The sequence below is a fragment of the Podarcis erhardii genome, assembly GCF_964252035.2.
Source record: "Podarcis erhardii genome assembly, chromosome: 1".
NCBI classification, from domain to species: domain Eukaryota; kingdom Metazoa; phylum Chordata; class Lepidosauria; order Squamata; family Lacertidae; genus Podarcis; species Podarcis erhardii.
This window is the reverse complement of record NC_138497.1, coordinates 12173424-12198252: the sequence shown is the minus strand read 5'-3', so window position 1 is coordinate 12198252 and position 24829 is coordinate 12173424. Positions and strand designations below refer to the sequence as shown.

The 24829-nt window shown below is 42.2% G+C and overlaps 1 protein-coding gene and 1 long non-coding RNA gene across 3 annotated transcripts in view; one reads left to right on the top strand and one right to left on the bottom strand.

Annotated features, from left to right (window-relative positions):
- Positions 1 to 24829, top strand: part of LOC309345425 — a 469580-nt gene that overhangs the window by 386647 nt on the left and 58104 nt on the right. The window lies entirely within an intron of this gene.
- JAG2 (jagged canonical Notch ligand 2) overlaps positions 1 to 24829 on the bottom strand; it is an 88206-nt gene that overhangs the window by 37207 nt on the left and 26170 nt on the right. For both annotated transcript variants that reach the window (XM_081858825.1, XM_081858826.1), the window contains exons 3-5: positions 11197 to 11251; positions 6219 to 6473; positions 4611 to 4671 (exon numbers count right to left, since the gene is read on the bottom strand). In XM_081858825.1, the coding sequence (XP_081714951.1) occupies positions 4611 to 4671; positions 6219 to 6473; positions 11197 to 11251 (371 nt within the window). The remainder of the gene's footprint in view (positions 1 to 4610; positions 4672 to 6218; positions 6474 to 11196; positions 11252 to 24829) is intronic.

The window sequence follows — 24829 nt, the reverse complement described above, 5'->3', positions numbered from 1 at the left end:
CCTCAATGCCTTCAAAGATACTCCTCACAATGATGTTCCAGAATCAAAAACAAGTAATTGCCACTATGCAAATGTGCCCGTGGGCCAGGGAGTCCTTGATTCAAATTTCATGTCAGCCATAAACTCAGTTAAGTATCTTTGACCAAGCTATTGTCTCTGCCTCAGCCCACTGTCTCTAATATTATTTGCATACTCAAATAATGGAAAGTTAGACACAGGAATATGTAACTGAAATGCGGATAAAGATACAAATTAATACAGCTGAAAATTAAGAGATAGGATATAATTAAAGTGGAATATTTCAGTTTACTTCACCACTACAGCAGATTTGGTATACTGTCACACATCCCACAATATTCCACAACAGCCCACTTCTATGCTAATTTATATATTAGGAGGGGGATGCGGAAACAACTATCTCCCTGGTTTTTTAGCTTCATAACATCAGAACTGGTTCAGTTTAATGCCATTACTTTAATTTAGAAAGCATTTGGCTAAATAAGGGTTCTTGTTATCCAAACATGCTGCTGCTTTACAAAAATGCATTTTCTCAACCTAGTTCGATTATCAAAAGGAAGTAAAAACACATATTGCTGCCCCTGTGGCTGATATGCTAACCAAGAAAGCAGTAAGCGCATAATATATATCACAACTTTTAAGAAGCAGCTAGTTTTGAACATAAACATCTGCAGAGCTTGCATCCTACAATACATTCTGGGGTGGGGGCTCCAGGTTTTGAGGGGGCTGGTGCCTTGTCTTCCTAAAATCAAGTGGCCATGAGCCACCTGTAATTTTAAATTTCCCACAGTTCCCCAACATAGCTCAGCTTGTGGGCACTGTGGGAAATTTAAAATCACAGGCAACTCACAAAACCAAAGTTGGAGGTGGGGATGGAAAAGTCAAGGTCCAATCCAGAGAAGGCATCAGCACCAATGGGCCCTTGGTAGCTACCAAATTTTGCCACTGCATGTGATCCTATTGCAAGAAAAGACTTAGCTTCCTATTACAATGTTGTACCAGTAAAAATGATTGCCTAACCAAAGGAACACAGTGTTTACAAGTCAAAAGGTTATGTACAGCAAGCTGATTAGTTGTCACATCTATAAAGGAAGGATAAATTGAAGGTTTCCTGCCTAACAGGAAGTCTGGTCATATTCAACATGAATAGAAGCTAGAGCAGCTTAATTTCATTTCTGTATGTGAAATTGTTCAGGAATTACTACACATCCCCAGAACCTGCTGAAAAATTAAAATGTTGACAGGGAAAATTAAGAGGATGTCTAAAGAGAACAGTTCTTCATCATGACTGAAACTAAGAAAGGGGAAAGAAAAATGGGAGTCTGAGCTCATTGCAGCTTTAATTCACTGCTGAACTAATTGGACTGTTCTGTGATTGGCTACATAAAAACTGCTACTGCAAAATGTTTATTACAAACCTTATTATGAAGAATTAAAAGAGTAACGTCTGTATCACCAAGGCACCACAAATACAGTGTCACACAAATTCCCCTTTGCCTCTGAAAAGCCCCAAACTATTTTGCCAGTAGTCATAAAAAACAATTGAACTTTGGTGCGTGCGTTTGTGTGTGACACATAGCCACCTATTCATGAATTCAAGAGCTTTCTTCACCATACAATTAACTTCTAATATGTTGATTTTCTGCATAATATTCCCTTAGGAATCATTTAAGAGCTCTGACTAAGCAGGATTCTTCAACATCCCCATTCAAAGATCAGAACGGATATACCAGAGTTCCATTCAAAATATTTCAGAAGCAGAATGAATCCAAGGATTTCTGAAGAGAAGGCACTTCAGCATAAAACAGGGATGGCGGACCCTGCAGCTCTCTAGATGTGGCTGAACTACAACTCCCATCTTGCCTGACCACTGGCCATGATGGTGGATCTCAATGGGAGCTGTAGTCCAACAACATCTGGAGGGCCACAGAGTCCCCATCTCTAGCATAAAATAAGAGCCACAGTGCATTCAATAGGGTGGAGGCTAAACGAGAAAAAAAACTACGAAATACTCCACACTGCTGGTGGACCTGTAAAGTACACAACTGCATCCGATGCACATTATCTTTTTTTAAAGAACTACCACGGCCATCAGCCTAATGAAAGCAAACTCCTACACATATGCTTGCACTGGAAAACTTAGGTAAAACATTTCAGACAGGAAAGGACTAGTGGAGATGTGTGTGTGCATATCTCAATTTCAGAAGCCAACTGCATCATAGGAAGGGGTAAACACACACCCAGTTCAAAACATACCACCGCCACTGCTATTGAGTTAGGGCTTATCCACATTTCCTCTTGTCGCGGCAATTCCTGTTTCCTATGTATGGATTGACGTTTGCTCCAATTTAGCACTAAAGAGCAGGTTTTCCCTGAGAAAGGAGCAGGGCAAGGGGGAAACCACCTGGGCTTGTGCCTACTAAGCACAGAACAAGAAGTGTGGGCAAGCCTTTACTGACATGCAGATGATGGTGCTGGTTGTTGTTGTTGTTTAGTCGTGTCTGACTCTTTGTGACCCCATGGACCAGAGCACGCCAGGCACTCCTGTCTTCCACTGCCTCCTGCAGTTTGGTCAAATTCATGTTCATAGCTTCGAGAACATGGTCTAACCATCTCGTGCTCTGTCGTCCCCTTCTCCTTGTGCCCTCCATCTTTCCCAACACCAAGGTCTTTCCAGGGAGTCTTCTCTTCTCATGAGGTGGCCAAAGTATTGGAGCCTCAGCTTCAGGATCTGTCCTTCCAGTGAGCACTCAGGGCTGATTTCCTTAAGAATGGATAGGTTTGATTTTCTTGCAGTCCATGGGACTCTCAAGAGTCTCCTCCAGCACCATAATTCAAAAGCATCAATTCTTTGCCAATCAGCCTTCTTTATGGTCCAGCTCTCACTTCCATACATCACTACTGGGAAAACCATAGCTTTAACTATACGGACCTTTGTCGGCAAGGTGATGTATCTGCTTTTTAAGATGCTGTCTAGGTTTGTCATTGCTTTTCTCCCAAGAACCAGGCGTCTTTTAATTTCATTACTGCTGTCACCATCTGCAGTGATCATGGAGCCCAATAAAGTAAAATCTCTAACTGCCTCCATTTCTTCCCCTTCTATTTGCCAGGAGGTAATGGGACCAGTGGCCATTAACTTTTTTTGATGTTGAGCTTCAGACCATATTTTGTGCTCTCCTCTTTCACCCTCATTAAAAGGTTCTTTAATTCCTCCTCACTTTCTGCCATCAAGGTTGTGTCATCTGCATATCTGAGGTTGTTGATATTTCTTCCAGCGCTGCCTTGTCATGGCGAAGGGGCTTGAATAACTCAGAGAAGCTATGAGCTATGCCGTGCAGGGCCACCCAAGACAGACAGGTCATAGCAGAGAGTTTTGACCAAATGTGATCCACCTGGAGTAGGAACTGGCAAGCTACTCCAGTATCCCTGCCAAGAAAACTCCATGGACAAAGACAACAGACGGTGCTAGTACAAGGCTGTAATTCAGTAGCTGAGCACCTACTTTGAGTACAGAAAGTCCATGTTCTATCCTTGGCATCTTCTGGTCGGACCTGTAACCCTAAAGAGTCACTACCAACCAGAACAGACTAACTGCTAGTCAACAGTGAGCTAGATGTACCCGTGCTATAACTTGGATTAAGGCACTCATGTTCCTAATCGCCATTAGTCAACTCAGACTAACTACCCTAAGGAGGTATGTAGTTTTGTGCTGGAAGCTCAAAGCAGGCTAGTGTTATTACACTGAACGGTTAGTGTAATGGCACCAGCCCATTTTCAGCTGCCAACAGTCAGTAATAACAACTCCATGTAACTGAACACATTTAAGCAAACAAACGTAATTCAGTATGTTACTGTAATACCCAGGCTCTCCTGCCACACACATTCAGCTGATCATGGAGACAGTCACTTTGCTTGCTAGAAATGTGAGCAATAGGGTTCAGAATTGCCTGTTCTTGGAGACAGGCTGCCATACTTTCCAGAACAGGTAATATGGAAAATGGAAAAAGGAGACCAAAATAATTACCACACCTCTCAGATTATTTCGACTATAAAATAAAACAGTCTTTGGGCTTGCTGCTATATGCATTTTTTTTAAAGCACCAGTTTTGGAAATCTAGGGTCAAATTAAAAAGCAGGACATAACATATCTGAAATAAAAAGATCGACCTTAAGAAGTCAATAGCCTGGTTTGCATGTTAAGACCAGCCATGGTTTATTACACTATGGCTTATTTTATCATCCAAATCATGTCCAGCACCTTAAATATGGCCTGTGTACTACTAACAAACCATAACCTGAAGCCAGAGTCTATCTGTTTTTGAAGCTTGAATCAGTCTGACATTATATGCCAGAAATCCATTAAGCTACAATGGGACAAGGCAATAACATCTGGAAAACAAACCAAGCATTCATGAAACAAGCCATGGGCTGAACATCTTATGGTTGTTTAACAAACCATGGCTTGGAGTTGTGTGTGAAAACAGACCAATATACCGAATCTAGAAGCATTTACATCCTGCATCTTTCTCAGGAGCATAAGGTAAGATTAAAAAAAATACACCCCCCAACCCCAAATCTGCGTATATACTTACTTGCATTCCCCAGGTACAGTGCAGCCCCCATGGACTAAATTACATCCTTGTTTGCATACAGCTATCAACAGAAAGAGGGGTAAACATCAGTGAATGCCAACACTTTAGAAAATTTAGTTAAATGGCTTCATTTTGAATACTGCATTTTCTTCATGAAACAAACCTCAATAACACACCTATCAAGCATTTTAACTACTTCTCAGCATCTCCTGAATATGAAAGCTGTTTTCTCTAGGCAGGAGAGATGCAGAAGTTGTATTTCAGACACAACAAGTAGTGCAGAGGGAAAGGAAGCACAAGATACTTGTGCTTCCTGTTCCTCTACAGGAGTTTCATGTCTAAAGTGGCATTTATCTCTGTTCTTATACAGCCATGAACACTTTCTAATTCTGGAAAGATACATATTCAATGATATAAGAACTCCTATGAACTATTATATATTGAAGCTCTGCAGCTTTTAAAATATGCATAGCTCTAAAAAAAAAATCAACCAGAACTGTCTACACAAAAATCCATTCCATAAGTATCTTAAGTTGCTGCACCACAGTCAGACTTCAGGTTGTCCCCTCAGATTAAGCTTGTAGAGCAATCCAGCCTCTCATTTGACCATCAGTTTACATGTTCAAGTTGTTAAAGCTGAGGCTGAAGTATGTTGAAAGGAGAATGTCCTTGGATAAAAAAACCCCAACTCCCAGCTACAACCAGAGTATGTGAAAAATACAAAGTGATTATTGTTGGTACACCAAGGCGAGTGAAGTTACCTTGCAAGCTGCCTTGAGCATTTTTTAAATTGAAAGGTGAGATAAAAATACAGTGGTACCTTGGTTCTCGAACTTAATCCGTTCCAGGAGTCTGTTCAACTCCCAAAACAGTTTGTAAACCAAGGAGTGGCTTCTGATTGGCTGCAGGAGCTTCCTGCACTCAAGTGGAAGCTGCATTGGATCTTCGTCTTCCGAAAAATGTTTGCAAACTGGAACGCTCACTTCTGGGTTTGAGGCGTTCAGGAGCCAAGCCGTTCGAGTACCAAGGTACCACTGTATTTAATAAATGGCTTAATGAAGGTAGATGATGGGCATGCAAAGAACTTAAGAGAAGGACTGCATGCAGTCAAAATTCCGGGATTCTTTGCCTATCTAGGAGTTTCAGATTTGGTGGAGAATGAACATGAAAGTTAATCTCTGCTTCATGGTTCAGTGTAAGAGCACATGGCAAGCGTGCAGACCTTCGCAGGCTCCATTCCAGGCATTTCCAGTTTAAAACGATATAAGACTGTAGGGTCAGATAATGACCCTCCAAGCTCTTGGAGGACTTATCGGAGAAGAAAATTGTAAACTAGTTCAGCCTTTGCCAACCAGGCACCCTCCATATGTTTTGGGCTATAAGTTCTGTCAGCATAGCCAGCACTACTGATGGGAGATGCTGTCCAAAACATCTGGAAGATGTCAGGCTGGTCTAGAGAAATCCGTGGTCTGACTCTGTATGCAGCAAACCTGGGCCTTTTAAACATTATTATACAATGTTCTGTGGCATGATCAGGTCATGAACAAAGAATCAAGAATTTTAAGATATGAGCGTAATATTCAGTTTTAAGAATGAGTAGTGTGGTACCTTGTTTACATTCGTCACCCATCCAGCCTTCCATACAAGCTTTATTTCCATTTTGGTCACATGTGTAGTGGCCCACGAAGTCATCACGAGGGCCACAAAATTTATTGCACTGGGGGCCATAGTAGTTTTCATCACATTTAACTCGTATTTGCGCTTCAAAATGAACAACATGACCATTCAACTGAAGCGCTTTCCAACGATCTTCCGGGTTGATCATACCAGCAAATGGCACTCTGTCAATTAACAGTTCTTCATCTGAAAAACAAAGAGAGAGTTCGGTATCCAAAGTGTGCATATCCATTCTGACACAGAGTAGCTCCTATCATAGGGACAAAATGGTCAGCGTAAGTCAACCTGTAGCTTGTTCGCAGGACTCTGCACCAGGAGGTGTTGACTCTGAATAGTGATTTGCACAATCATCAACAACATTAACAAATCAACAATCCCAATCCTGCTATGTTGCTGCTGCTAAACTGAACTAAATATGATACCATTGTGTGACACCCCCCCCCATGAGAATTCAAAGCACAGGGCTCCAGGACAGATGAGAGATGTTGGGATAGCTCATTTGGTAGAGCATGAGACTCTTACTTTCACGGTCACGGGTTCAAGCCCCATGTTGGGCAAAAGACTCCTGCATTGCAAGGGGTTGGATTAAATGACTCTCCCAGTTGCTCCCAACTCTATAGTTCTATGATGCTTTGATTTTTAACACCTCTATACACACACAGCAGTCTCTATCCAGTTCACCTCCTGCCCTCCATACCAACTTTTAAAACAAAACTAAATGCATGCACGTAAGGGATAAATGCATTTAACAATGTCACAGCTATAGTTTAGCCTTTACATTTGCAGTCCTCCGGGGTTTACTTACATTAAAGAGAAAATACCAGAGGCATGAATAAGTTGGTACATTCCTGTAGCCAGTTTCTCAGAAGTACACCCACTTGAGAATACACTGCTAGCCTCTGCTAGAGTTGAACTCAAATTTCATCTCAAACTATTTTAGATTGTTTGGGGGAAGGGAGGAGAGGAAATTCTCTCCCATATGCAAGAAGAGGCATGTTGTTCACTACAAAGGGCCAGCTTAAAAATGTACCGTGAACCAGGAAGCTGCAGCTAGTTTTGACAGTGTCAGAGAGAAGGGAATCCTGAAATCAAAAATGCAGAAGGGCAGCAGTGAGGAAGTCTCTTGTGTTGCTCTCTCAGATACGCAGTAAACACAAAATCTAAGAACAATGGCTTACAGCGAGCAAGCTTTTTCCCCCTTTTATAAAACCCTGTAAAATATCCACTGTACTAAGACATGGTCTTGCAACTCCAAACTTCAGGATTCCTGCATGTTCCAGTATAGGAGGGTTAATTCCAGTTTGACCTTCTCTTGTTGCATTGGCATTTTGCCCTTCAACCCACCCAGCACCTGTGCAAGCAGAGAAGGGAAGCTAGAATTAGCCCTTTGTATGCAAGGCAAAAGGCAGCATCGTTGCTACTCCGTACAGTACAGCTTAGCAGGGTTCTCACCAGGCCTTCTGCATATACCTCCTGAATACATATTAGGGTACTACTCCCTTCAGCAAGGGTGCTTCCAGATGGGCTTTGTTGTAGAGCTGGCACTTCTCATACATGCTTGTTTTTTTTGAAGATTCACATAAGGCTATCATCAAAATCCCAGCTCATACCTTTATTATTAATAACCCATCCTTCACCCTAACTTCCCAGGGTGCGTCACCATCATCTAGGCACGGTATTAAAAACAGTTCAAAACAACTTCCAATCACATCTGTAGCCAGATGGGTGCAGGAGCCTGCGTGGAAACTGCCTCGCCTGAAGTTGAAACCAGATGACTCCAGGTACTGCATAGTTCAAGCTTTTAAGTGTAGTACTCTGATAAGCATTATGGTCCCATTCATTTAATATTTATTAGGTATGTTACTCAGCATCCTGTTTGCCAGAACCTCATTTGTTACAAGTGCTTTGCTGGAGGGAGGATTTCTATGAGTTTCTGAAGGTAAGCACAGAGATGTAGGCAGCCGCCTAGACATTACTGGGAAAACTAGCCGTTAAGAGCAAACACTGGGTTTTCAAAGGAAATGTAGGGGCAAATGGTCATTTTAAGGGAGAATTCTTATCCTTTCTCCTGCCTGGTGATATCTTATTGCAAATAATTTCATAGCTCTGAAACTGGAAACCTGTGCAGCTTGAATGGGAAGGAAAGAAGGAGCCTTGGGGGAGAACCAGCAGGTGCTAAATTGCATGGGGGTGACTGGGAGGTTCTCTCTCTCTCTCTCTCTCTCTCTCACACACACACACACACACAAGGCCTGGCATACGCTGCTGCTACCCTTAGTTTTTGCCTACATCCTACCCATCACCCTGCTTCCGTCTCTAATGATACATGACTAGGCACTGGTAATTAACTTCTCCCCACATAGAGGTATCCACCAGGCTTCTGCTAATGAATCTTGGCTAGGACGCAGGTGCCCATAACTTACCCCACCCCCCACCCCCGTCACAACTGTCAGCGTCCTATGCCTCCCACACCTTGGACTGCTTAAGCTTTGCTTCAAGAGCTCAGATTCAGAAACTGCATGTGCCAATTTGGTAGAAAACAAAGGAAGCACTTATTTGCTCTGGCTAGGAACATTCACTGATATCCGTCTGTCTTGGGAGACAATGGAGGAGTGTGCCTTTGGGGGTGAGGAACAACTGGCATTATATAATTTCCCCCCTTACACCTTCTAGGGTGTTTTAAGCCCACAAGTCACCATTGACTATTAAGCCACAGGCTTTGTTCATAGACAACAAGCTAACTTTTGACGGATCAGTAGTTGTTTTGCTAACGTTGGTTCTTGATATTAAGCGAGTGATTGCTGCAGTTCTCCAAAGGCCAGCAATAGAGGAGCACCCAAGCACACAAATATGATAACTTGCCCGATAAAGAACCATACTCATAAATCAGGTGCACAGCCAACTAAAGATGCACTGCTTTGTCTTCAATGGGATGTTCACCTCCGTATTAAAAACCCCAGGTTTCCCATTGCTACATAAGTGCCCTCACTAAAAATGATTTATTAACCAGCATTGTTTTACAGGGAAAGCCGTATGCTGTTTTAGTAGTATTAGCCAAAATTCTGAAAGAGACTGGAGGCAACAAGTTGTCTACAGAAAGCCATTTCTCTGAATACTACTTTTTCAGAAACTACTGAGCCAGCCTTAAAAAAAATGTATTGAGTGGAATTCAACGTTGTGCTATTACAAAGATTCTTTTTGCACATGCTTAAAGCTTGATTATTACCCTCCCCCCCACCCCACCTGCTGTTCTGGGTGTTCTCTTGATGCCCCCCCCCAGCCAATTTGAAAGGAAGGGCATTGCAGGATAGCCTCATTGTGTAAGTGGAAGCCCTTTTGCAGGGATTATACTGGTGGGGTTTGTTAGGTGAAATCCCATTTACATTCTACATTGACCAAGATATACACCTTGTAAGCTGGCATGCAATTAAGGAAAAGCTGGTAGAGAAGAATTACCACACAATTTTGGAAATTTGGCGAGCTTCACCAGCAGGCACACTGTAATTATGGTTCTTTAGGTATAAAATCAGGACTCCTAAGAAAAACCATTTTTCTAGAAGAGATGCATTCTCCTCTTTTGATCCTTACCAAGGTACAAGAAGTCAACGACAATCAGCACAGAAAGGAGTGGCAGGGGTTTCAATTTAATGCTAACGAAGTAAAGTGAACCATAATATTGCAGAACCAGGATCAATCAGATTAGCAGTTTCCAAACCAGAACAGCTATTTTTGTGCTGCTTAACATTTAGATAAATATATGCATCAACCAGATTTTCCTTGTCCTGAGCCATAACTTTAGCAGGCAAAGAAGAATTTAAGGAAAAACACCTCTCGGCAAATTTCCTATTTTCAGATATTTGAAGGCGTCACTAGTGTTGATTCACAGAAGATGTTATGAATCCCAAATGTCTCTAGGTATATGTCCAACAGATAATGAATCTATACACCAATGAAACTGATGCAGTGAGGCCCATAACCAAAGCACCAGGGGACAACTAAAGCTATCAGTGGCCTAAAGGATGTTTCAGAATCTACTTTCGTTTCTCCACACATTTATGGGATCATACATTGGTTATACAATACAGGCCAGACTGAATAAATCTAAAGGCAACACAGCATGCATTAACTGACACCTTGTCTTCAGCCCCAACCAGTATTCCCAGCATAACTTTCAATTACAAAAATTAGGCAAATAATCAGCCCCACACAAAATGTCATTCTCATTATCCACCAAGCTGCAAGCTTGAGAGCAACAGCTGCTCTTAGCCGTGTTAGAAACTGAGATATGAAAGCTGGAGCCCAGGTTATGTGCGCAACAATGGAATGTCCAGGCACGCTTCTTTAACAACAAGAATACAAAGCTGAAAATGAATGAACTGCAGCTAAAATATTATGTTCATTTTTCATATGGTCTAGTCCTTCCCCTGTCCACCCCTCTAACATTCTTAAGAGAGTCTCTTCTCCAGTCTTCAGAGAGTAGCTGGAAGTGGGGAGGCAGAAAAAGGTCCTCCTTTCCTTCCACTCTGCAGTTTTAATCTGAAAACTTAGGCGCTGTACTGCCCAGAGCTCAGAAGCTGCTCACACTAATGAAATTCCCTGTGGCAAAATGCGCCTAGAACAATGGGAGTTTCGAACACTGGCTCTTAGAATTGAAGAGTCATAGAATCGCTGAGTTAGAAGGGATCCCAAGGGTTATCTAGTCCAACCCCTTGCAAATGTGTTAGAGAACACATTTCCAGTTATAGTGGAAGTATACTGATGCATTCATAAGTGCTGTAGCTTAATCTGTAATGACACCCTCACTTCATATGCTATCTAACTGGTCACCCCAAGCTTTTAAAAAATGGCGTGCAGCAGTTATTCTACTTTTGTCCGTTTCATAATGTTAAAGTTTTAATGATGTACTCACCAGCTTTTGTCTCATTATCCCAATCCCAGGCTTCTATTATTAACGTGAACGATCTCTGAAACAAAAACACAAATTAATTACTGGAGAGGAACAAAATAAATTATAATTCTGAAAGTGGCAGGAATCTGATTTGGCCGAAGCATCTATTGTTTTCACAAATGTTATTTTGCTTCTTCCATCAACATACAAGTCATTTGTGCAAGGAAAGCTTGAAAAGGCAATCATCGAGAATCTCACATACTGTAAAGCAAGTTTTACAGTTACACTTAAGTGTTGATATGTGTAGTAACCAAATTTATTGTATTTTAGAAACCCAAGTCACATATGGTCAAAAAGACTCTATTTAAAGGAAAGCTATTTAACACTGCAACCATGTACGAGATAATACCTTGATGGGGCAACCCAGTCAGATGGGCAGGGTACAAATAATTTAATTTAAATTAATTATTATTATTATTATTATATTATTATTATTATTACGAGGGCAGTGGCTAACTTGTGACCATCCAGATGTTATTGGTGACAGATTATGGGAGTTGTCCACCAACATCTGGAGAGCCACAGGTCAGCCACTTGAAATGGAAAATTTCCCAATTCAAAATTTCCCATAAAGCCCATACCACTTGTTTCAACCTTGCTGGGTGGGGGCGGGGGGGGGGGAGAGGGACGCGGCTGGCACTGTGGTCTAAACCACTGAGCCTCTTGGGCTTGCAGATCGTAAGGTCAGCAGTTCGAGTTGCTCTCTCCCAGCTCCTGCCAACCTAGCAGTTTGAAAGCATGCCAGTGCAAGTAGATAAATAGGTACTGCTGCGGCTGGAAGGTAAATGGCATTTCCGTGCGCTCTGGCACTCATCACGGTATCCCGTTGCACCAGAAGCGGTTTAGTTATGCTGGCCACATGACCTGGAAAACTGTCTGCGGACAAACGGCGTCTCCCTTGGCCTGAAGCAAGATAAGTGCCACACCCCACAGTCAAGTTTGACTGGACTTAACTGTCCAGGGTCCTTTGCCTTTACCATATCTAGGTGGGCTGGTCATGGCCGGGATATACTACATTGGAAGCCCATATATGTTGTTAATCGAGCTCCTCTCAATGAAAAGTGGGAGGGAAGCTGAGCAAATACGGCCTCCCAAATTCTTCACCCAATTTGTGGGGGATCATTTTGCTAAATATTCGCCAGAGAGAATTTCTTGGGGGTGAGGGTCATCATTAGTAGCGACATCAGCACAACCCTTGCTTCCTTCCCAATGTTTTACTTTTTTGCTGCCATTGCAGGAATTGAGTTGAGAACTGGGCCTATATTTCCTATCCTTCATAATGTCCCAGACCAAGTATCATCTTGGGGGCCTCGTGGATTAAAAAGTGGCAGGTTTCACAAAGGATAGTGGAGAATATCTAACAACATGTCTCTCCTTTTCACACAAGGAGAGAAGAAAAATCTTTAAAACCTTTGTGCACTAGATAAACACAAATAATGCAAATATTCAGTTTTGCAAAAAATTAATGCACACAACTATTCATTCACCGCATGAATTATCTACATGAAGTCATTTCAAAGTTGCTCATAAGAAAGTCTTCACACATATTGGGACCTAGGAGTTTTAGCGTAACAGTTTCCTTGAGTGACAGCAGCCTCAAGCAAGGTATTTATCTCGATGGTGCCACTGGTATTCACCTGAAAGGTGTTTCTAAGGAGGATCTAAGACACTACCAAGCATGATATCATCATATATTGCTTGAAGGCAATATAAATAAATAAATGCCGTAACTCCTAATCGCTTCTGTGTTGCCTCTTTCCCGGAATGGGGTATTAATATCACGGCTGACATGGACATAGCTGGTTTAGCACCTGGGTTGCTGTGCTATTTGGACAAATCCCGCGAGCAGCAATCCCTCCCAGCTGGTGCAGAGAGAGAAAACCCAGAGAGAGAGAGAGAGAGAGAGAGAGAGAGAGAGAGAGAGAGAAGACTGAGTGCATGGAATTGGGTTCCTTCTTGTAATCACAAAGTTGAACTCAAAAGCTAGGTCAGAGATACAGTAAACTCAGTCTAACTTTAAACCTGCTCCCCTTGAACCCAAACTGAACCCTATCCGCACACCAAAGCTGGCAACCATGCAAAGTAAGGCATTATGTAACAAGTGCTCAGAAGATTTGTTTGGGGACAACCGTATAGAAATGGAGACCTGCTCTATCAGGTTTCTGCATTTACCTTGATCCTAGGCTGTGCTTTTTTAAAGGGGGGTACTCAAGGGTACGCAGTACCGGCACAACTTTTTGTCGTTTAAAAGTGTGGCACTTATTGTAACAACTTCATGGTGAGTACCAGCACCTATATTTCCTAGAAGAAGAAGAAAGCACTTTCTTTTCTTACAGGAGGAGGACAGAAGGAGGGAAATGTAGAATTTAGTACATGTTTTGGGCTAAAGTTTTGTTTCAAATAAATTGAATGACCAGGGTTTGGGTCAGAAATGTCTGGGTGGATTGCATTACTTCTCAGAGTATACTTGTAACTGGTCCTCATTCCTTTGGACTGTCTGGAGTCCAGCTTTGCTTTCTGTTTTTCCATAATTCTGTGTAACTTCTGAAGTGGAATTAGCACCTCTTCCCCTGTGGGATCAAGTGAGAGCTCCAAATGAAGACGGAACATGCATTTTCATGAGGAAGATATGAATGAACCCCTGCTTTACGTGTTAAAACAGAAGCATAAAAACAGGAAGCACAAGTTCATTTGCACTTTCCGTTTCCCTCAATTGTTCAACGTCTGAAGCCACTCATATTCTGCATCCTCAGTGGTCAAACATGACCGGATATGAGGATGTAACATGTGTAATACCTGAGTTACATATTCACGATTGTCTTAGTTGGTGCAATAAAAATTTTAATGATGGAATGTTATGAATCAGAGGGCATAAACCAGTTTTAAGAGTTAGCGTCCAAGCCAAAATCAAACTGGGAGACAGTGTGGATAGACATGAGCCCTAATTTTTCATGCATTGACTCTGTTGAAAAAAGTGGGTGCGCACATGTCTCTGTGCAACAATATAATAGTTTCCAGAGAAATAAAAGAGTGGATTCCAACATTTTTATTTCTGGGGTGCGAGGGAGGAAGGTTGATTTAGGAAAACTATTTAAAAACTTTTAATTTAAGGCTGAACATTTAAGAAGCTAACATTTAGAATATATTTTTGTTGGCAAGCGTAGCTGAATACTGTATGAGTTTATTCAAAATATTAGAAAATTCCATTTGCAAAAGTAAAAACATATTATTAGCTTTAGTTCTAGCAACCACTGCTTCTGTGGGGCAAAATAGTGCTTGCTTCAAAACACGGTGCTCATACAACATAACGTGCATTGCAACAGCACATGCATAACTCACTGAAAAATGTTCTGCGCACAGTAAACAATGTCCCCCCCCAAAAGCATATATACACTGTCAGATGTGAAAACAGAAAAACATTTTACAACTCCTGATCAATTTTAGGAGCATTTTCCAGCAAGACTGACATTAACAATCTTGTGCTAGAAAAGCACACAGCTAAGTTACATATTTCTCGAACTGGGAATATATAAAAGCATTCCCAGAGCATGTAAACACAACACAACACAACACAACACAACACAACACAACACAACACAACACAACACAACACAACACAACACAACACATGCTTATAAAATGAAGACATATGACCCAAAGCCTGGTTTATTCACTGAGGACTGTTCTGCTTAAGTAAACTATGGTGTCTTGTTCAGTCTTGAAGTTTCCCCCAAATCATATCAAAACTTCTTTTTATGCTTCAGCTACCTTAATGCAGAGATTTGGCTATTGTGAGTTTATTGGATTTCAAAGGAGCCAGCGCTTCATTTCAATTTACAGTGCCTGTTGAGTATTTTAATATTTGCTCTTTGTATATACAAATAGGTTAAGCTGTTACCTGGAGGACAACTCCAGAACAAATAAAGACATTCTTGGCTGTCAAGCAATTTTAGATAGTTTTCATCAGGGTTCAGACTTCAAGAGCAATCTCCTTATACACACATGGTATGCATAAAAGGGAACTAGGCCCAGGTATTCTTCTGAAAGTTCATTAACCGAAAGTTCACTAGGAACAAGTAGATCAGGATGAATTCAGTAAAGCAGATATGCTTTCCAAAAATGAAAGACTGCGTTATTCATTCATTCATTTTCTTTTTTTAAAAAAAATTATAGACTGCTTTTTCATGAAAAGTATCACAGCGGTTTATAACAAAATGCATAAAACCATACAGTAAAAACAGAAAAAGTTAAAAACAAAGGTTTTCAGCTAGCATAGGCATTAAAAGGCAATTACAGTTGCAGGCTGACCCCCCTCTACAGAAGCACTGGCTTTTAGTTTACAAAAGCAAGAGACTGCACACTGCAGGCTCTCAAGTCCTTTCTGATCAGATCCCAAGGTATCAGAATCAATCATAGTGTCTAAAAGTTTGATGGTACCTATAACAAAAGGGTTGGAATGCTAGGCCATTTTGGATTGATTTCCCCAGTGAGTTTTTTCTCTTTAAAAAACCGAACCCATAAGTTTTCCAAACCCCCAATACTAATTTTATTTAAAGTACACCATGTTCAGTTTATGCACTGTATAAATCCATAAAAATGTTCAAAATGCTGAGAGGAGCTGAACTAAAGTATGTGCTAAAAAAAAAATCAATTAAGTGCACTTACAGTGGTTTAAATGCTATATTCAAACAAACTAAAAGCTAATATGTATCTTTTTAAAGACACAAGACAAATGCAGCAGCAGCAGCAACGTATATACTTCCCTGCACTGCTTAAAATTCAAGCAAAACAAATGCATAGAAAACAGATACACCATGCATAACTTTTAGGGTGTGTTAGTATACATTTAAGCACAACTAAAAACAACAACACCTGTGTGCTTCATAGGGATAATCTGCAAGCCTGTGTGAAAACCGCACAATTTGACTGGTACTGCAACTAGCCATTCATTTATGAAGAAGCATTTTTTATAAATTTCCCCCTGAAAAATATAATTTGATTTTTTTCCATCCCACATCCCTGATTCCACCCATTAATGACTAGCATCCAACCTTGATCACCACTTCATAGTGACAGGGAAAACGGCAATGTCTGCATAAATACTTCTCTATTAGTAACGCCAAAGCAATATCGGCATCACCTGGAAAGCAGCAAAATTTGCTTAATTTTTCCAGGTAATCACTAATCCCTGCCCTGAGACGTCATTTAGAGCAGTGTTTCCCAACCTTGGGCCTCCAGCTGTTTTTGGACTACAACTCCCATCATCCCTAGCTAGCAAGACCAGTGGTCAGGGATGATGGGAATTGTAGTTCAAAAACAGCTGGAGGCCCAAGGTTGGGAAACACTGATTTAGAGGATGAGATTGAGAGTGTCACATACTGCTTCCTAGTACACTTTATGTCTGTGACGTTACTCCATCAAGGGCACCCACTTTGAACACACCATACAGTGTGGCCCAGAATCACATCAAAGCTTCAAGCTAAATACACCAGTGGATCTGCTGAAACACGGCTGTTGAGACTTCCAGAATTGCAGTTGCGATGGGCCCCCCCGTTTCCTATCAAAGTGTGAAAACACAGGGAATTGCCTTGCATCAGACGCATCAGAGTCATCAGAGCTCAGTATCGCCTGCAGTGCCTGGCAGAGCCTCTCCAGAGTTTCAGACAGGAGGTGCTGGAGACTGAACCTGGAATCTTCTGCATGATAGCAGATACTCTGACACTGAGGGATGGCCCTCCTGAGTGCACATCTGCTTCCATAGTCACCTGTGCTGATCCTGTTGGCAGGTATATGCACTATCAGGCTGACTCGACACTGTTTGAAGCATTGGTGCAATGCAGCTTGGGTGAAGGCTGCTGCTCCTGCCAGACATCGCCGATGGCTCCAGAGGTGAATAACTAGCTAGTGACTATTAAGGACAGGCACCCCCAAACTTGGCCCTCCAGATGTTTTGGGACTACAATTCCCATCATCTGTGACCACTGGTCCTATTAGCTAGGGATGATGGGAGTTGTAGTCCCAAAACATCGTGAGGGCCGAGTTTGGGGATGCCTGATTAAGGACTAGCAGGCAGGAAGCAAACAAGGAGCAATACTGGTTGCCCAGCCAAGATTTGTTAAAATTGGCTCCCAATTGCTGGCATGTCCCCCCTTCTTCCCTCTGCTTTCCAAGGCCAGCCTCATACACCAAAGTTTTTGAGCTTTTTTTTAGGGGAGCAAAAGTTGATGAGCTTCTTGGGGGGGGGGGGGCTACTGTACTGGTGATCTACCACAGACATCCAGTGATCTACCGGTAGATCACGATCTACCTGTTGGACATGCCTACTCTTCAACATCTGACGCACACCCCCCGCCACAGCCTTACCAAACCTGGGTAAGCAAAAGGTGCTGGGCTTTGGGAAGGAGATATGAGGGCTCTGAGAGAGTCCTTCCAAAAGCCTAGTTAGCACTTTCCCAGCTTTGGGAAAGAGATGGGAGGGCTCTAGGAAAGCCCTCTGGAAAGGCAATGAAAGGGCAAGGGAGGGCATCAAATTTAGCCCTCACTCCCCCCTGGGTGGCAAAGCATTGTGTGGCCTACAGGTTCTGTGTCTACTGTGGCCCACTTGGTATGAAAAGTTAAACCACCCTAAGTGAGAGTGTCTGACTAGGACTTGGAAAACCAGAGTTCACCCCCCCCCCAACTCAGCCATGAAACTCATTGGGCGACACTGAGCCAGTCACTGAGCCTCCCAACCTAACCTGCCTCAAGAGGTTGTTGTTGTGGGGATTAAATGAAGAGAGGGAGAATGGTGTATGCCATCTTGAACTCCTTGGAAGTTTATAAATATAACAAACAAAAATGCGCAACAAGGAACAAGGGGGTGAGTATGTCCTTTAGCAGCACACTACAGACTTATTTGTGACAGGCTTGTTGAGAACAGCAGGCTACCTCAGCAGGTTAGATCATTACATAGCTCCATCTGAAGCAGGGCAGCTCTATGAAAGTATAGCGGTACCTCTGGATGCGAACGGGATCCGCTCTGGAGCCCTGTTCGCATCCTGAAGTGAACACAACCCGCGTCTGCCTGTGTTGTGATTTGCCGCTTCTGTGCGTGTGCGTGACGTCATTTTGAGCGTCTGCACCTGTGGCGAAACCCGGAAGTAAAGCGCTCCATTACTTCCGGGTCGCTGCGGAGCGTAGCCTGAAAACACTCAACCTGAAGCACATTTAACCCGAGGTATGACTGTACACACATGGTTCTCATTGGTCTTTCTCGTTTCAGAGCCAACAACCCTAAAGGAGGGCGAAGAGTTATAAACAAGGCAACACTATGAGGGCAGTACATGCGGTTTTATTTGTCCCTTCCCTCTCCTGCTGTGGAGATTGGCACAACTGTTATAGTAGCATGGGGGTGGGGAGGAAGAATGGCACGGGTGCAGGCAACTGGCAGCCGTCCGGAGTAGTTGGCTGAGCTAATTTAAGATGCCACAGATTGTACTGGTTACTAAATCCTGCCTGCCTCACACACTAACAACCAGCCTTCTCAGGTTTCACTATAAATATCTGGTATTTTTTTAATGGGGAAACTCGCTTCACAGAGGTAACAGTTCAGTGTGCCATGGACAAGTTGTTTTCCAAGTCCAGGAAAGGTTCCTCCATCATAGAACTTTAACTTAAAGCGTGACACTGAAGTCTGAACAGACAGAAACATCAAGTTTTTAAGTGGTTCTGAATGACAAGGTCATGGTGAGGCATCAAGGCTGCTTTTTCATTTGAAACAGCAATAAGATCTATACAAATGTACAACTTCAACCCACTGTTGTTGCCTCCCAAGACTTATTACAAAGTTACTGAGGAGACAGAAGCATTCACATTTATTCTCCCACCAGTATTTATGAAGATGGGAAAAGTAACTTTAATTCACAACTGTTATTATTTTTGCAGCTGACACAGAGGTGGAGTTAAACTATTGCTCCAAGTTTTATTTTTGCTTCCATACAAAGAAGGAAAAAGCTTGGGTCACCTCATGCTTCCCTGCATTGGAAAAGGATGTTGCTGCCTGGAAAAGGGAATTCTACCAAGCGTGACAGCAGTGACAATATGCACAAGGCAATCATACTGGTGGCCAGAGACAAATGCCACAGCAGATGAATATTACCAAGAATAAATGGCTAGTAGGTTTCTTCTTTTACTGCATTACCAGAGTTCACCAAAACCTGCACTTTGCAAATCTGTTTGTGTACATGGTGCCGAGCACTATCAATACTACATGTGTCCATAAGCTCCTGCTGCCAAGCATGCCATCCACAAATGATCTTGGGCCACTACAGCCCCAACACAATCGGAGACAGCTGTGTCACAAGTACAAATAATCTGAAGCAGATAACTCAAGTAGGTGAGGTAAGTCACTAAGGGAGGGACACATCTGTTCGTTTTTGCTTCTCATTATTTCAATCTTAAATTCAGTTTTCCACATCAGTTTATTATTTTTTCCCACCAGCATTTTAGTGCTAATTTCTAACACACATTCTTTGCAAAGCTACCCCTCCCCAAGCTGTAGCTACAGGGGGGCTAGCCATTTTTCGCCCCAGGTGAAGCCTCCAGAGGGGCGCCATTGAGGCTTTCAGCCTGTGTGTGTGTGTGTGTGTATGTGTGTATGCAGATGCACTTTGGGGGTGACAACTGGGTCTTTGACCTGGGTGAAATAAAGCCTAGTTTTGCTTTAAACCCCCCCCCCAAATATAACACCTTTTTGTATGTTCCCTAAAATATGCATTTTTGTACATATTACTTGGCTGGAGAACTGCACTGCAAATAATTTTGGTGAATGGAGAACAATTTTGGTGAATGGCTGCTTCAGCTAGCTTATTGTTTTAAACAGAAACGACGCTGACTTTCCTTCCCATTCCTGTAAGTCACATAATAAAGGGTTTTTATATATGTACATATATAACACAGCTGTAGTCCCACTGCCATGTGGTAGTAGAAAGCACCAGTGAGAAGACCATCCCATATTGGATTCCTTCCTATTAAATCTTATTTGGAGGCCCATTTTGAACAGGACCTATACAGAATCAAAGAGACCTCTAGAACTCATTGTGCTCCTCATATCATGCAATGCAGTCCAGAGCAGTGGCCACAAACTTGGTGCCCTCCAGATTTTACAGACTACAAAGCCATCATCCTTGATCATGGGACTATATGTTGGCTACTCCTGCTAAAACAGATTAACTCTTTATACCAAGCGCCAGTGGCGTAGCATGGGTTGTCAGCACCCGGGGCAAGGCAAGTAATTTGGGCCCCCTAACCCATGGATTTGTGCCCCCTAACCCATGGATTTGCGCCCCCTAACCCTAACCCCCAGATGTTGCACCCGGTGCGGCCGGCCCCCCCCCCCCGCACCCCCCACGCTACGCCACTGCCAAGCGCCCAAATGAGCATTAACAGAATCCTCCCTGCAGTCTTTTTTTCATGATAGCTTCCAGAAAAAGGATACCCTCCATATACTTGCATGGAGGTGGGCCTCAGTCTCAAGTATAAATGGCTACACATCATGATGGCTACCAGGTTCAGATAAAGAATGTATTTGAATTGCTGGGAACCAAAAGTGGGAGATGACTATTGCCTGAGGAATGTATGGAATTCAATGACTGAACGTCTTGCAGATTCTACCTATACCTTGTCAGACATATGGAAAATATGGCAAAGCTGACTCAGCAATAGGGGTTCTACAGATGTTAAGACTAGTTAGTTTACAGAACTTGCTACTAGAGATTTAACACAGCCAATTTCGGATTATAAACTTTCCCCTCCCTCCAAAGAAGTGACAGTTGTAGAGAGGGGTACAACATATGGCTCCTCTTTGTAGTTCCTACTTATTGAAATAATCACGATTCTCACCTTCTAATTCTAGTTATATTTTCAGCCTCCTCTGAAATACATTGCAAACTAAGCTTCAAGAATATTCCTCTTTTCCTTTTTTAAAAAGAAGACCTTAAAAAGTTAAGGCTGTGTATGTTAGAAAACAAAATGCTATGGTGATGAATGGGAGGAAAGCCTTCTTTCAGATAAAAAAGTGAAGATCTAAAAGGAGTATGCAACACAATTTGAAACTTTCACTGTTAAAACATAATCTCTGTAATACCCAACTTTTACAACACAATAGCAATTCAGCTTCAAGCTACTCAAAACCATAAAAATGTAAATTTTAAGTTAGCTTCCAGAATGGCCACCAATGAAAACTCCTCTACACACCCTTTACCAATCTAAACAATTCCAACTCTGCATAGTATACAAATATTACATTTAAAGCACTGTTCAAGCTGCCACCCGAAGCTCTTTACGATGTCAAACTTCGCAAAGTACACTTGGAGAGTTAATATCAGTGAGAATGACATCACATCTTCTGCCTGCATAAGCTGTTATAGCCAACAGATTTAAAATGTTCAGGACTTGCATAGTAGCTAAAGTGGTTCTGATCAAAGCATCCTAAATCCACCATCTCAATATAAAGGACACCTGAGTCTCCAGCTAAACCCAGGAGCACTCCCCTGCCGCAGACCTGTTCCTTCCAGGCAAGCGCAACCCTGTCCAGGACTGGCAATCTCCCCACCTCCCAGACGCGCAACTTCAAGACATACTTGGCTATACAGGATATAACCTCAATGTATTGGCCCACATCCAACCTATCAATGCCTCCAAGAACTGGTCTGACACCTCAGAATAGTGGATAATCCTTGCTGTAGCAGATCAGCTACAGAAACAACCTGCTTTTACTCTCCCATTCCATTCCCTATTCTTCATTCTAACAACAATTTGAGACAATAATAGACAACTTTGCAAAGGAATATGGAGTTTTAACATTTGGTTATGCACAGTATTCTCAACTGTTGGCAGCAATTCCTGTGAATTCTAAATATGTTTATAGTACCCCTAATGCTGGCCCTTCTCATTGGATGCTTGGAATAATGGCTTCCCGCAGCAGTGCATACATCTGAATTGGCACTAAGCCATCCCGGATCAAGTACAAATTCCAAAAGTGTAGTAGCTCTTGCAGCACTAGTTTTGAGTCGTAAGACCATCACTAATGAATATACACAACCAGTGCTGCCGAATGGCTCAAAGGGCAAGGTGCCTAGGAACTTTGATTCTGGTACCCAGGGAATTATACCAGTCCCGACTGTAGTGGTTCCCTGCACAAATACTTCCTTTGCTCAAGGGCTCTACAAATGCGGTGATCAGATGAGACTAAGCCTCCAGGCCCACTGACAGAAGCTCCAGTCCTGGATAGAACACACAGCAGTAAACAAATCCCCTTCCCCTCTCATGAATTCTCCTAAAACTGCAGAGATTGGAGGCTCTCCCTACTCCAAAACTTCTCGACAGTTGACTTTCCATGACTCTTGCATCTGCCAGCTTTAGCAGTGATCACAAATAATGGCATGAAATATCCACACAAGATTGAAGCATACCTCAAACCATATTTTAGAATATTATTATGCAACACAGAGATAGGTCTCACCAAGTGAGCATACATCTATCACACAGCCCTGGCCAAATACAGACACCCCCCAATGCTTACACTGGGCAGCATCCAACAAAGTCCACATTTTCATTATGTATTTCCCCACTCTGTGTACACGCTTATGCAATAATATACTCAACCCACATTTACTGAAACATATACAATTCAGATGGCCTAAGCCAGGAGGGTAAGAGCCTGTTTAAAATACTACAAAGCACTAGAATATAACACGATGTTAGAATCAAGATCAAACCTTTCAGTGGTGGCACCCCAGCTTTAAAACTCCTGAGGTACAATTAAAACAAATGGCAGCTTTTGGCATCTGTTAAAAGACCTGCCTATTTACACAGGCATTGACTGAAGTTTAATGTCAAATTTAATTGTTGTGCTTTATTATTTGGTTGCAATTTTCTGCTGTACATATATAAAAATTTTAGTTGTCATCCACTATGGAATTGGTTGGGGTTTTTTTTTGTGTGTGTGTGTGTGTGTGTGATGAGCAGAGATAGAAGAGCTTTAAATTTCTTTTTTTCAAAATGCTTCTTGTACCTCATTTTGTAAGCGTATTATATGAAAGCAAGCCAATCATTTCAGAATCAGTCAAGTGGATTAAAAGGTCAGTTGTGTTACCACAGGCCTGGACTCACTCTAAAAATCCCTGCTCCTGAGTAGCACAACATGGGAGCCATGAAGTAAGCATTAATATTGGGGCGGGGTATGTGGCATTGCAGGTTGTGGTTTCTAACTTCATAGAAGGGGAACCATAGAGCACTCATGAGACCAATTCCCCCCCCCCCCAAGTCATACTAGGCATAGCGTCTGTATCAGCTCAGCCTCCTGCAAGAAACTCACAGAAATATTCACAACACACAACACTGACCATTAAGCCAAGGCGAGGGGTTTGTATATCTATGATCAGAACTGCCATTTTTATAATTGTCTTGTTAGGTAACTGCTAGCAACATGAAGGAGTACAAGGACTACACGCTACCGGAAAAGTAACAATGGCACATCTAGTTGCTCAAGCTTATTAACTTGTCATTAGAGCTGTTTTATATGTGAATGCTGTTCATATCTTCCAGGTAAGCAACACTGGCATCACAACATGCCAACATATCTGATCAGGGCTGACTACTTCCTCAGGTCTTGTCTACAAACACCTAAACAGGAAAAACTGATTGCACCATCGTCTGGATCCACAGGATGCGGCCCCATTAACCTGAGCCTGAAGCAGTCACTTTAATGCAAATAAGGTTTTATAATTAGGACTGCAAGCCACAATGAGTGTCTCAAATGGATAGAATGACATGCCACGAACGGTGTAAATAAATATGTAGTTGACATATATAGCACCATGTTAGGCCAGGAATTTATTGACTTGCAGCGTATTCTACATGCTTCCAGCTACCAACCTGAATACACAAGCTTTGCATTGTCTACTGCAAACAGGGCCGTAGCTAGGGGGTGGTGAGGAGGGTGCCCGCCAGGGGCACAGGCGGGGGCGCAAAATTGGCAAAAATATGTCCATAATGTCAAGTAAAATATCCATTATTGCCTCATAAGAAAAGGTTTTAAATAGAGGGTGAATTGAATGGGTGGGGTGGGGGTTTGGAAGAAAGGCATAAAAAGAGCTAATTTGTCCATGGCTAGGGAGGTCGCAATCTGAACGGTTCTGCCAGGGGCACAACATCACCTATCTACGGCTCTGATTGCAAAACTTTTTATTCTCCCACATGTACTTCAGTTAATAGAACACAAAACTGGCCAGGTTTAATAATGCCTTGTGTGTTAGATTGTGTGTGTGTCAAAATGCCTAACTGCACAAGTCCATGTGGTCCATCTGAATGGCTCCCAACAAATATTCTAGAGAGATATTGAGCTAGAAACTTAACCTCTGGCCTGAAACACTTGTGTGTCCACAGCAGAGCCATTTCTCTTTGCTAAGAGGCAACACCACAAAACAGACTACCAGGTTATTACTATTCATGATTTTAAAGTTTGTGTAAGTTAGTATGTCCCGAGTCAGAAATTACAATGAACATATTTTGAAAGATATTCCTATGATAAATGGATAAATGCATCGTCAAAGAT